Consider the following 12,634-nt stretch of genomic DNA (forward strand, 5'->3'; position numbering starts at 1 on the left):
TTGTGGACATTTGTAAATCCTAGCTGCACTGGAATACCGCTTTTCAGTGGATCAACGAAGCCGAACAGTGCTGGGTTCGGTCAAAGAAAAGGTGGGTACTCACTAGATGGTGTTAACCTCGCGGCGTCCGTTGTGAGGACAATTGGGGAACTAATTGAAGGAAAGAAGTATTGAACTCCGCTCTAGGAAGCCAGCATTAACGTTGTACTGACCACACATCACTACAAAGGCATCAGTGTCACAAACCGTTTAGTAAACATTCGCTTCCTAAGGATTCTTGAGCCAGGAGTTTAATTTATAGAGTTGAAGGCATTTAACCTTGGTTGGTGTCTAGGATTTTATATTGTGAAATAAGCTTTGAAACTAAAAGGTTAAGTGCCTTCATATATATATATATATGCAGGCGCGGATCCAAAGGGAGGGCTATATGGGCTATAGCCTTCCCGTTGACGCTCAGTTATATACTGGATAAAATGGGCTTCAATCTACCTTCTTTACACTGAATAAAGCGGCAAATTATGATTTAGCCCCTTCCTTGATCCGCGGTTGCATTTATATAAAGCGGAAAAAGAATGAGATGGTGTTAGAGAGGGTGGGGGAGAAAAGAACAGTTTTAGATATTATTTGAAAAAAAGGAAGAGAAGCTAGTTGGGACATTGGCTAAGAAGGAATTGTATCATGAGTGACGTGTAGAGAATATGGTGTCAGGAAAGAGAGTGACGGAGCGACCGAGGCTACAATTGATGGACGATATCAAAACACAAAAATGGTACTTGAAGACGAAGAGGTTAGCGGAAAACGGTGGAGCATGGAAGCTTTTCAGTTGTGGCAAATGACCTGTCAATAATGGCAGAATACCTATGATAATGATGAACAAATGTAGTCCTGTTGGAGTTATTTTGAAATGTCACTATCTCATTTTTTAATTAGTCTAATCAGATGAAAGAAAAAGTAAACTACGAAAAATAGATAAGAGATTGAGAACAGTTTGATTTTCACTGAACATGCACTTTTACTGAACTGCAGCTTCAGAAGGGCAGGGCAAAGAAAACCCAAAATACACATATTTTTGTACACAAATATGGGACTTGTTGCTCTATCACGTGGAAATTATGTACACAACGCACGAGAAATCCACATAAATATATTTCTTGAGACACTGTAATAAGCTAATCGTACTACTGTTATATGATCAACAAACTTCTCTAGTAACCTATGACTTGAATGTGATAGTGCCGAGTCAGTGTCTAGGAAAGAGCAAACTTTCATATAATCATACCTATACCTGTATTTCGATTCGTAATTACCCTAGGCACATGAAATAACGTGCAGGATACTCAGAATAGAGCAGAGCTTTGGAACATGTATAACTTAATGAACATTTAACAAATCTCATGAATGTAAAGGAAATTGGAAATTTACATATTTTGGACAAAAATACGAGATTTGTCCCGCTATTACTGCAAAACTATGTGCACAACGCAAAGAAAATCAACATAAATACATTCCTTCAGAAGTTGCAATAGGATTTTAATTGTATTATTATCATATGATCAACAAAACTATGATAGTAGGATACAACTACAATATACTGGCGCTGGGTCAATTCAGAGAAAGAAGCACAGCTTCATACAGTTATGTATGTACCATTGAACCTATATAAGATATTAGCTTTTTGGAGTTGAACATGAAATCTCAATCACCGAGAATAAGCATAGTCTCCCGTACCAAAGAAGACAAGGTTAACCATTTTACCACAAGGTAACTGTACTGATTGAATTATTATGTTGCAAAGTTGTGTACAGTAATTTCAAATTCATGGTACCACACTCTTTAATTTTTTTAAAAAATGAAACCTTTCTTATTTTGTTTAAATGCTGAACAGTGTAATGAGCAAAGTTAATACAGTGCGTCCCATTAGCTTTCGAACCCGAAAAAAAAAAAAAAAAAACGTTATAATATCCGAACAAATGTAGATAAGAAAATAAATTCACAATACACGTACCTTGTTTCGTGCTAAACACGAGAAAGGGTTGAACAGAAGCGCACACGTCAAAACAAAGACGATAGGTGACGCCAGGGGAAGTGCTGCTTGGCGTAGTGCGCGTGCGTTAGTGTGACTCGAGTCGCTGCATCGCGAGGATGGTTCTGTACACCGTACAGGAACGCGTGTTCATTGTTAAAAAATATTGGATATCGGGATCGTATCAGACCGTTCAACGTGAATTTGGATGCCGTAAAGGACCATCGAAATCATCAATACATCATTTGGTGAACAAGTTCGAACAGGAACGTTACTTACGGGACATGGAGACGCGCGTCCACGGATGTCCGAGGAGACAGTACAGAATGTGCGACAACGTCTTTTGCAGTCCCCTAAGAAGAGCCTGCGTCGATTATCACAAGAGTCAACTGTACAAAGAGCCGCCAAATATTAAAGAATAAGTAGAGATAGTCAACATTGTTTGAGCAGGAGTCAAAATGTAGTTTGAAATGAAATCTTTGAGTTTTACGTCCCATGATTATGCCGGTTACGCTAAAGGAGACGGTAATGATAGGAATGAATGAAATGGTGGAATGAAGAAAGTGGGAGGAAACGGGAATACCCCGAGGAAACCTACGCACACGGTGTTTGTGCACCACAAAGTTCACTTGGCGCGAACTGGGATTGAACCAGAGACCCCATGCACTAGAGGTGAACGCTCTACCACTGAACCACTGCGGCCCCAAAATGTAGTTAGGAATTACATGAGTCATTATAGAAAACCTTTTCCTCGACGACTTTTATAAGTGTAAACGTTTGATGATTTTATATGTGATATGAGTATTTCTTACTCTTAAAATGTTTAAACTTTTAAAGGGTGTTCTCAGCTTTAACTCAACAAAATCATCACTTCATTCTTTAAATGGGAGAAAATACGACACCCAAAATAAACTAGAAGTGGTATTAAAACATTAAGGTATTAGAAGCATTTTAAATTTATTTTCTTCCCTAAGATTAATAAGTAACCAAACTAAAGTAAATTGAGCGAAGTAAAATTGAAAATTTTAACGCTTTGCCTAGACTATAATTTAGAATGTTTTGGTGTGCCAATATATATGATTCGCGAATCTAAGGTCGGCCACCGTTCAAGTAGAGGACAGTATGGACTTCAACAGGTTGACTGTACATATAATAATGCTTAGAAAAACCAAGACATAAAATTAAAGCAAGTGGTTTCCGTATATACGTTATGTTATCAGTAACTTTGGAATTTGTGTAGGGTTCTTTAGTATTTTATACAGAATTAAAATACTGTTTTCTACTTCAGGCAATTTGAGTACAATTTTCTCTTGCACGTTCTATGTGTTGTTACTATTCTTAATAAAATTTTAAATTATTTACTCAAAAGCTGATAATTACATAACAGGTATACACTTTTATTGACAACCTTTCCTCTTTAATGTAACTAACGGAAGGGAATACATTTATATGTATATAAGTATTTATATATATATAAGTGACTACCATGCACTTTGAACAAAACCATTACTTAATACAATAATCATGATAGTAAAAAGAAAATAAAAATGATTTAATTTTTAAACAAATTGTGACAAGTAATTACAGATTCTATATGATAGATATATCATTTTTTTTTGGAAAAAGTATTTGACATCAGTCAAAGATATACATTTTTGATTAGAAATTTGCATATATATTTTAAAATGATGAATGCACGTAATGTACGCACGTATCATTCAATCTTTCCTTACATGACAGGAACTATTTAATATAAGCGATGCAATGAAGATCGATAAACGCAGCTGGAAATAAGCACTGGCACCACTACTACCACTGAGATATAAAAAGGTCGTTCATTTGTCGATAATAAGTACTTAACGAGTTTTATTGAATGTGCACCGGCAGGAGTCGGATAACTTACTAAGCTCTTCTGCATTTCATCAATAAAACTCTCCCTCTCTCCCGTCGGACGTACATAAAAGTCAATACAGTGGTGTTGCTGCACTTTGACACAACATGCTTTTCAATCAACAGTCTTGTGCAAATGTCAAGCTTCATCAAAAATTATGATGTTGTTGACTCTATGATGAGAGCAATATAAATGTGCCTTTCAGTTTCATCATTTCCAACACTCATATATTAAAAAAATACAAAAAAAAAAAAACTATTAAATCCAACCACTCTCAATAGTTATGCATCCCAAAATACGTAACGTCATGTTTGGTTGCCTATATGGATAGGGGTTTCAATGTTTTTTTTTTTTTTTTGCTTAAAAGGTTATTTTTACTGAAAGTTCTACTACTCAAAGATCTTTAATAACCTTTTCAAGCCAACTAAATGTTACAAGTATAAACGATTATATTCTCTTTACCAAACTGCTATTATAACCAATATTCATAATAGCAGATAAGCATATTCTATTCTCCAATATTTTATTACACTATGATGTAACATAGGCTCGAACAATTGTAAACTCAATTTTAGGTGTTTTATAATGATGGAGACCATCTGTCTATTTTACCAATACTACTAATAGTGTTTTAATATGTGGTTAAATATTTCGTGTGGTTAAATATCCAAGTCTGTTAGTTATTCATGTTTGAGTTTCAGTAACTCTTATCCATTATATTATAGTTTAACTGAGAATGTAATATTAATAGGTCTGTGTACCACTTCATCACACCATTTCGGAGACACAATACATAAAATACACAATGATAATTAATAATAAATAGTATGTAAAGAGAATGTTTGAAGTAAATTGTATTAGTACACGTAGTTTGTTCAAATACTTTGATCCCGTCATCAAGAATGTTTTTAATATATTGTTCCACATTTAAGATTTACTTAACCTTTTACTTGCATAAAAACGTTTTCACAACTGAGTCAATCCATTCTAAGTGATCAAGCATGTGCCGCTTGACCATCTCCATAAGAATCTAATTTTTTCATGAATGTTTATCCTATATCAGACTACTTCCAAACCACAATTAATTATTTTTTACAACATCCCATGGTGATACAGGGGCTGGCGCCATTTTGCGTTTTGCTTTCGATTTTAGGCCTTTACGTTGTTTTCAATATCTCAGCATGTATTTGTCCTAACAAATAGAAACTTGCTGGACGTCTCCAACTCGAGCAGAGTTAAAAGTTTGATCTCTTAACATTTTTACCTGAAACAATTAAGGAAACTGAAAGTCCAAATATAATCCTAACTATCCATTATTATAATCTCGATCATCCAGAACGTAAGTTAGCTTCTTGATCAACAACATACGACATGTTATAGTTTTGTCTTTTCAACTGTCCATTTGCAAATTTATTTGTACTCCTTGCACATTTCATAGTAATACCCTATTGCTATTCTATTAACAATTTCAGAAAATAACCTATATTTTCGGCACATTTTCACAGTCCATGAGATATTGTATATTAATTAACTAAAAATTGTCAAAACTTATTGTAACTCAATTGTAAGATCCCTAATTTCCGTTATGTAACATCATGAGTTCAATCCTAGGGTGCTTCACCTGAGATTCATGAATAAAGAGTACGCGAATGATGTTTCTAAAAAGTATCCCTTTTACCCCATTTTATAATATTACCAATATCCTCATTGTCTTCCACTGGGATTTATTATTTTCTTTCATACATTGTTACTGATTTTCCACTACAACTTAACAATGAAATAAATATGATGTAATAGCATTGTGCGAAGTAGTGAGCAACGGATTTCGATATACACAAATGATATATGCAAATTTCAATTAAAATGAGTAAAACATTTCCCATTGCCAGTGATACTGAGATCCAAGTGAAGACATAGACACCTACTTTCACTTACATCTAAGAACACTGAATTCAAATGAATATAAGACATTTCATTATATGAATGTAAGTACTGCAAAATCACACTGCCAATTATATCCTGAATATTTAAACTTAAGATAAGTATAAGATTACATTTAAGATTGTCATTAAGTATTACATACTACGATCATCTTTAATATTTTATTTCATCAAAATTCTCTGTGGTCATAAACATCTAAAAATATTGGTAAGTTATTATAACAGTTAGATTATTTTCATATTAGGATCAAAATATAAAACATATTTGTTAGTGACATTGGGGAATAATTTTTACTTTTGAATTATTTCCATCTTTCTAAGCCACTGTTTTGTACTTCTTTATCAAATGGGCCCTCAATTGCCTCATGATAGTGGATAAAAACCGGCAAAATTATGATGCATTCTAATTATACGGCTTCGGAATTGAAAATTAATATTTCGTAGGCAGAGAGTGGTTAAGAATTCCTCTTATGAGTCATAACTACGGGAAATTAAGCATGAAATTTTACATTTTTTTTAAACTCCTACCCTCAATAAATGTACAAGAGATCGAAATATGTAATTGTACAGGAAATAATAATAGTTATTTAGGAAAATAAATAACTGATTCAATATTTACAATGAAATAACTCACTCTACATGTTTGGGCAAACTTATAAGTAATTAATAAATTTATTAAAAATATAATCAATATATAATTAATTTAATTCCTATGATAATGGCTATTTTATGCCAGTACTAAAATATTGAAACAAATTTAGCTGTATTTGTCTTATAGTATATAGTTTCCATAAAAAGAAAGAATTTAACTAACAACTTCCTTACAAATTGTAATTTTACATTATTTGTCTCGACTAAAATTGTATATAATAAATATGTATGAGAAGTATAAGAATGACATTATTATTTCGAGTATTTTACAATTTACACATATAAAAGTCAAAATTCTTTGATTTTACCGAATTTGTTTCCATAATAATAATAATAATAATAATAATAATAATAATAATAATAATAATAATAATAATAATAATAATAATAATAATAATAATAATGTGAGCAAGTATAAAGAAATTCCGAAAATTTAGATTTATTATATAAATTCCTTAAAGTACTTTATTCAAAATTTCTAAGTCATGTTAGAGACAGAACACGCGATAACTTGGACTGATAAGTAGTTGAAAAAATTAGGACGTAAGAGATATTTGAAATTCTACAACGTTAGCTTCTGCAATCTGTAGACCGGCCATACTTTATTACGATAACACAATCTTCAACATATTTTTTTCTACTTCTGATGAATCGAGTAAATGTCATCATTTTTGCAATTTTGAAGTGTTACGTTGAACTCTTCAAAAGACATAGAGAGCATATGCCCTGGTCATTGGAATTCAAAGAAACAGAACACAACTGCCAGAGAGGATCACTATAAGTTTAAGAGAAACAGACCGTAGAGAGTTATAGATGCATCGGTACACCGAAAACCTCATAATAGACTGAGTTTGAGTCTGAGGATAGAGTTTTCCGTCAGACCGGATGATGACCAGTTCAGGAAGTTGGGCCTTGTTCAACCACTGTTTTAGTACATTCAGATTTCGGAAAAGCACCCACTTTTGGTCGCATGTGACAATGCGTTTTAGAAACCGTACACAACGTGGATTTTGCAACAACCGTCTGCACGCATCTACATGTACTCTCCTCTGTGGCTGAGCTGAGATCAACTCATATGGCACAATGGAGCAGCTCCCGATGATTTTTCCGAGCTCGTGAAGGTGACGCACCACAATGCACTGGGATATATCGAGTTGGTTTAGCATAAATTGTGTTGGTGGATGGATTTTTCTCAATGTCGTATGATCTCAGAATCTCTTACCCTGGGGTGGCCAAATCTTGGCTGATCTGATACATTTTTACAACCTGCACGAAATTTCTGGAACCAACGAGTTTCTGTACTATGGTTTACTTACCTTCCTCTTTCGTACGACAAATGTTTTGAGTTGCTGCCGCAGTGTTATGCCCAACTTGGAATTCATACAGTAACAGTTCACGTATCAGAAGTTGTTGTGCACTCATCGTCACTACCATTAAAATATGACTGAAGATACTGACGGAGTAGCGGTCTCGGTGTTAAATAGTCCACTTGTCACACTATCTGTTGTGCAAATTTGATCTGCTTATGGTAGAATTGTAGAAATATTGCAAGATTTATGATTAATGCTTGTAATTGTATTTATATTTGTATAATAATAATAATAATAATAATACGCTTTATTTACGGTTCTAAGAACAGCGACCAGCCCCTGTACAGCAGTTGTCAAAAATCATGTATAAAATTTTTAAGAAAAAGAGGAGAAAAAATTGTTCGTATAATTATTACAACTTAGAATCTATCATACTTTAGAAATTGCCCTCTTATTATATAAACCGTGGATTCTTGTAAATTCATGAAATAAAATTAGTTTCATAGTAATCTACCTAAAATAGACCTACTATGCCTGTTAACATACTTTCATTCCTTGTCTTGTGTTAACATTGGAAACTTTCAATCCCAAGGAAGATCTTTGTGGTACCCCTGTTTGAATTGAGAATGTTGTATCTATCTTTACTTTAAACGTTCTTGTATTATATAAGTGCCAGACAATTTATTGTTTTCAAAGTTTGGTACTAATATCTGATCGTATAACATGCATCTGTTTTCAAATAAGTCACGTTTTAAAAGTATTACCGTACCTATTGCTTGTAATTATAAGCGTTAAATTTCTATCTATTTTTTAAGTATAAGTATTTGATAAACCTACTTTTTATTCGTTCAATTTTATTTCGAATGAACTTGGGCTATGGAGTCTATACTCTTGTTTTGGTCTTCACAAAAACTTGTACAAAGAAATATATATGTCAATATTACTAAAACTTTTGTATTGAGTTCATAGAAGTTTAGTGGAATCTCTGGCATGAAACAAAAGTTTTTCGTCAAATATTACTCCTTAGTCTTTTATATTTCTAACTTTTTCTAAGTTTTCTGGTCACCATATAGTTTATTTTTCTTGCTCGTGTATTTTTGTCTTTTTTACATTCATAGACATTTTGTTTTCATCAACCCAGTTTACTTCAACATCTACGTCATGCTGGAGACTCTGTATCATTATAATCTCTAATAATCTTGTGTGGTTGAATGTCGTCCACGTACAGTACATAACTATATCTTAGTTTTTAATTAGTTCCGGTAAGAATAAATATTAAGAATAGCAAAGGCCTAAAGAAGATCTTTGTGGTATCCCTCTTTGCATTGCTTCAGCATTAGAGAATATTAATTATATCTATCTTTACTCTAAACGTTCTTACTAACAGAAAATTCTGGAACCATTATTGAAGTCTTGTTGACAATTCTATATCTGATAATTTGTCTGGTAAAAGGGGAGATGTGACACAGAATCAACAAATATAAATATATCACATAAATTAATATAATAATAATAATAATAATAATAATAATAATAATAATAATAATAATAATAATAATAATAATAATAATAATAATAATAATAATAATAATAATATACCTGACATTCATAAGTTCCATTGTCTCTCCTTTGGACATACTTAATTTGGAGCGTCCAATCACCTTCTTCGGAATGTAACACAGTAAACCTTTCATCATTGGTGAAGGTGGCCAAACCAGATGTTAGAATATGCCAGTCACGTCTTCGAATCCAAGTTATCTGAAATGACAAAAGAGCAAGACTTTGGTTTTATTTTAGAAAAGAAAGTATCAAATGAATTAACCAATAGAATATAATTACGTAAACTTCATAAGAAATCAAATTCGGTGAAAGTCATAATAAATATAAGATTTTTAAAAAAGATTTTCAAGTTATGCTATGGTTAGCATGGAAAGTCTCACAGAAGGATATGTACCAATGTTTATCGACAAGTAAAAGCAAAAACGCTAAAACCTAGCATAAAATGATTTTCCTATGTAAATTCAGCATCTCGGGAAGAGATTCTTTCCCTGATCTTATTACTTTACTAAAACGGCCATGTGATAAAACGGGAAACTGTATGCGCACAATCATACTTACCATATCACAGTTCTTTCACCACTGACTTTACTCAACTGTATTCGCGCCAGATTAGGGCTACGTCTTCCTCCTCCACTCCTGCGCAGTTCCGTCTCGCCCTGAGCACTTGCGACATCTTGCGAGCACTTTCGAAACTTACTTTCTCGGTACACCTCTTAAATACAGTACTTACAGTATGTAATTGAATAAATGTCAATTTAAATGCCAGCTGAAGGGTTAACAAAACGAAGTAAAATTAACAAATATGGTAAATCAAAAATATAGAATTTCAATTTATTTCAAGATCGTACGAAGTAGAAGAAAACAATTTTGAAATGTTTAGGAATTGGAAGGTACTTCACATAAACTATTGTCGTACAAAGTTGATCAGAAGCGAGAAATTTAGCCATCTGATAAAAAAATGAATAAATAAAAGATATAAGTTGAAGGATAATAATATATATTTGAAGTGCATAACTATGTTGAGTTATTCTAGATAATCTTGTGTGTTGCATAAATATTTAGGATCAGGGAATATGTAACGTAGCTGACGAAAGCATTAACGTTACATTATTAACGAAGTGTTATTCGAACAATTATTCAGTAACCAAGACTTATTCACTAACGAAGAAATATTCGAACAATTATTCATTAACGAAGAAATTTTTGCACAATTATTCAGTAACGAAGAGATATTCGAACAATTATTCAGTTACGAAGAAATATTCCAACAATTATTCCATAACGAAGGACTGTACAACTTTTTACTAACAGTGTTACTCGAAAAATTAACCATAACAAAAATTTCCCAACAGTTATTTAGTAACGAAGAATTACTCGAACAATTATTCAGCAACGACGTATTATTCGAACAATTATTCAGTAACGAAGAACTGTTTGTACAATTATTTATTAACGTTTATTTGAAAAATTAATCAGTAATTAAAATTTTTCGAACAGTTATTTAGTAACGAAGAATTATTCGATTAATTATTCATTAACGAAAATTTATTCCGAGAATTATTCAATAATGAAGAATTATTCGAACAAGTATTCAGTAACGAAGAATATTCGAACAATTATTCAATAACGAAGAAATATTTGCACAATTATTCAGTAACGAAGGAATATTCGAACAATTATTTAGTAACGAAGGACTGGTTGTACAATTATTTATTAATGAAATGTTATTCGAAAAATTAACCGCTAGTAAAACAATATTCGAACATTTATTTAGTAACGAAGAATTATTCGATCAATTATTCAGTAACGAAGAATTATTCAAAGAATTATTCAGTAACGAAGAATTATTCGAACAATTATTCAGTAACAAAGAAGAAATTCAAAGAATTATTCAGTAACGAAGAAAAATTCGAACAATTATTCAATAACGAAGAAATACTCGAACAATTATTCAGTAACGAAGAACTATTTGTACAATTATGTATTAACAAAGTGTTATTCGAAAAATTAATCGGTAATAAAATAATATTTTAACAGTTATTTAGTAAGGAAGAATTATTCAAAAATTGTTCATTAACAAAGATTAATTCAAAAAATTATCCAACAACGAAGAATTATTCAGTAACGAAGAAAAATCCCAACGATTATTCAGTAAGGAAGAAATATTTGAACAACTATTCAGTAACGGAGAAATATTCGATCAATTATTCAGTAACCAAGACTTATTCAGTAACGAAGAAATATTCGAACAATTATTCAGTAACGAAGAATTTTTGCACAATTATTCAGTAACGAAGAGATATTCGAGCAATTATTCAGTTACGAAGAAATATTCCAACAATTATTGCATAGCGAAGGACTGTACAGTTATTTACTAACAAAGTGTTATTCGAAAAATTAACCAGTAACAAAAATTTCCGAATATTTATTTAGTAACGAAGAATTATTCAATTATTCAGTAACAAAGAATTATTCGATCAATTATTCAGAACGAAGAAGTATTCAAAGAATTATTCAGTAACGAAGAATTATTCGAACAATTATTCAGTAACGAAGAAGTACTTCGAACAATTATTCAGTAACGAAGACAAAATCGAACAATTATTCAATAACGAAGAAAAAATCGAACAATTATTCACTAACGAAGAAATACTCGAACAATTGTTCACTAACGAAGCAATATTAGTACAATTATTTATTAACGAAGTGTTATTCGAAAAATTAAACTATAATAAAAATATTCGAATATTTACTTAGTAACGAAGAATTATTCAATTATTCAGTAACCAAGAATTATTCGATCAATTATTCAGCAACGAAGAAGTATTCAAAGAATTATTCAGTAACGAAGGCATATTATATTTTTCTTTCCATTGGAAAACAAACAAGTTTATGAAAATAAGATTTGTAGCTTGTATCAGAATTTAACAAAGAAAGAAAAATCGTAGAGAACCTATGCAGCTTGCTTATCAATACCATGCATTAATAAGATTATACATGCAATATACTCGGTTATTTTTGAACTTTCCGAACAACGAATTGATGTTAGATTAGTTTCCGTCTCATCGCTCTCAGACACAGAAAACCGTTTCACGTGATTATAACGTATTAACATCTCATTGTTGGTGAAAACTAGCGATTAACGCATCTGACATTATACGAACTCAGCACTTTTGTTATGCATTTTTGTTCCGAGTGAAAAAAAAAAAAAATAAACGAAAAAAATGCATAGCTGTTTCAATCTGAATTTTATGTATAT

At 31.8% G+C, this 12,634-nt stretch overlaps 1 protein-coding gene across 3 annotated transcripts in view; it reads right to left on the reverse strand.

Annotated features, from left to right (window-relative positions):
• The window catches only part of LOC145673351 (neurotrimin-like), a 610,638-nt gene that overhangs the window by 36,204 nt on the left and 561,800 nt on the right, over positions 1-12,634 (reverse strand). For all 3 annotated transcript variants that reach the window (XM_081742982.1, XM_081742980.1, XM_081742981.1), the window contains one exon: positions 9,415-9,573. In XM_081742982.1, the coding sequence (XP_081599108.1) occupies positions 9,415-9,573 (159 nt within the window). The remainder of the gene's footprint in view (positions 1-9,414; positions 9,574-12,634) is intronic.

The sequence above is a fragment of the Thermobia domestica genome, chromosome 16, assembly GCF_964235325.1.
Source record: "Thermobia domestica chromosome 16, izTheDome1.hap1.1, whole genome shotgun sequence".
Taxonomy (NCBI): Eukaryota; Metazoa; Arthropoda; class Insecta; order Zygentoma; family Lepismatidae; genus Thermobia; species Thermobia domestica.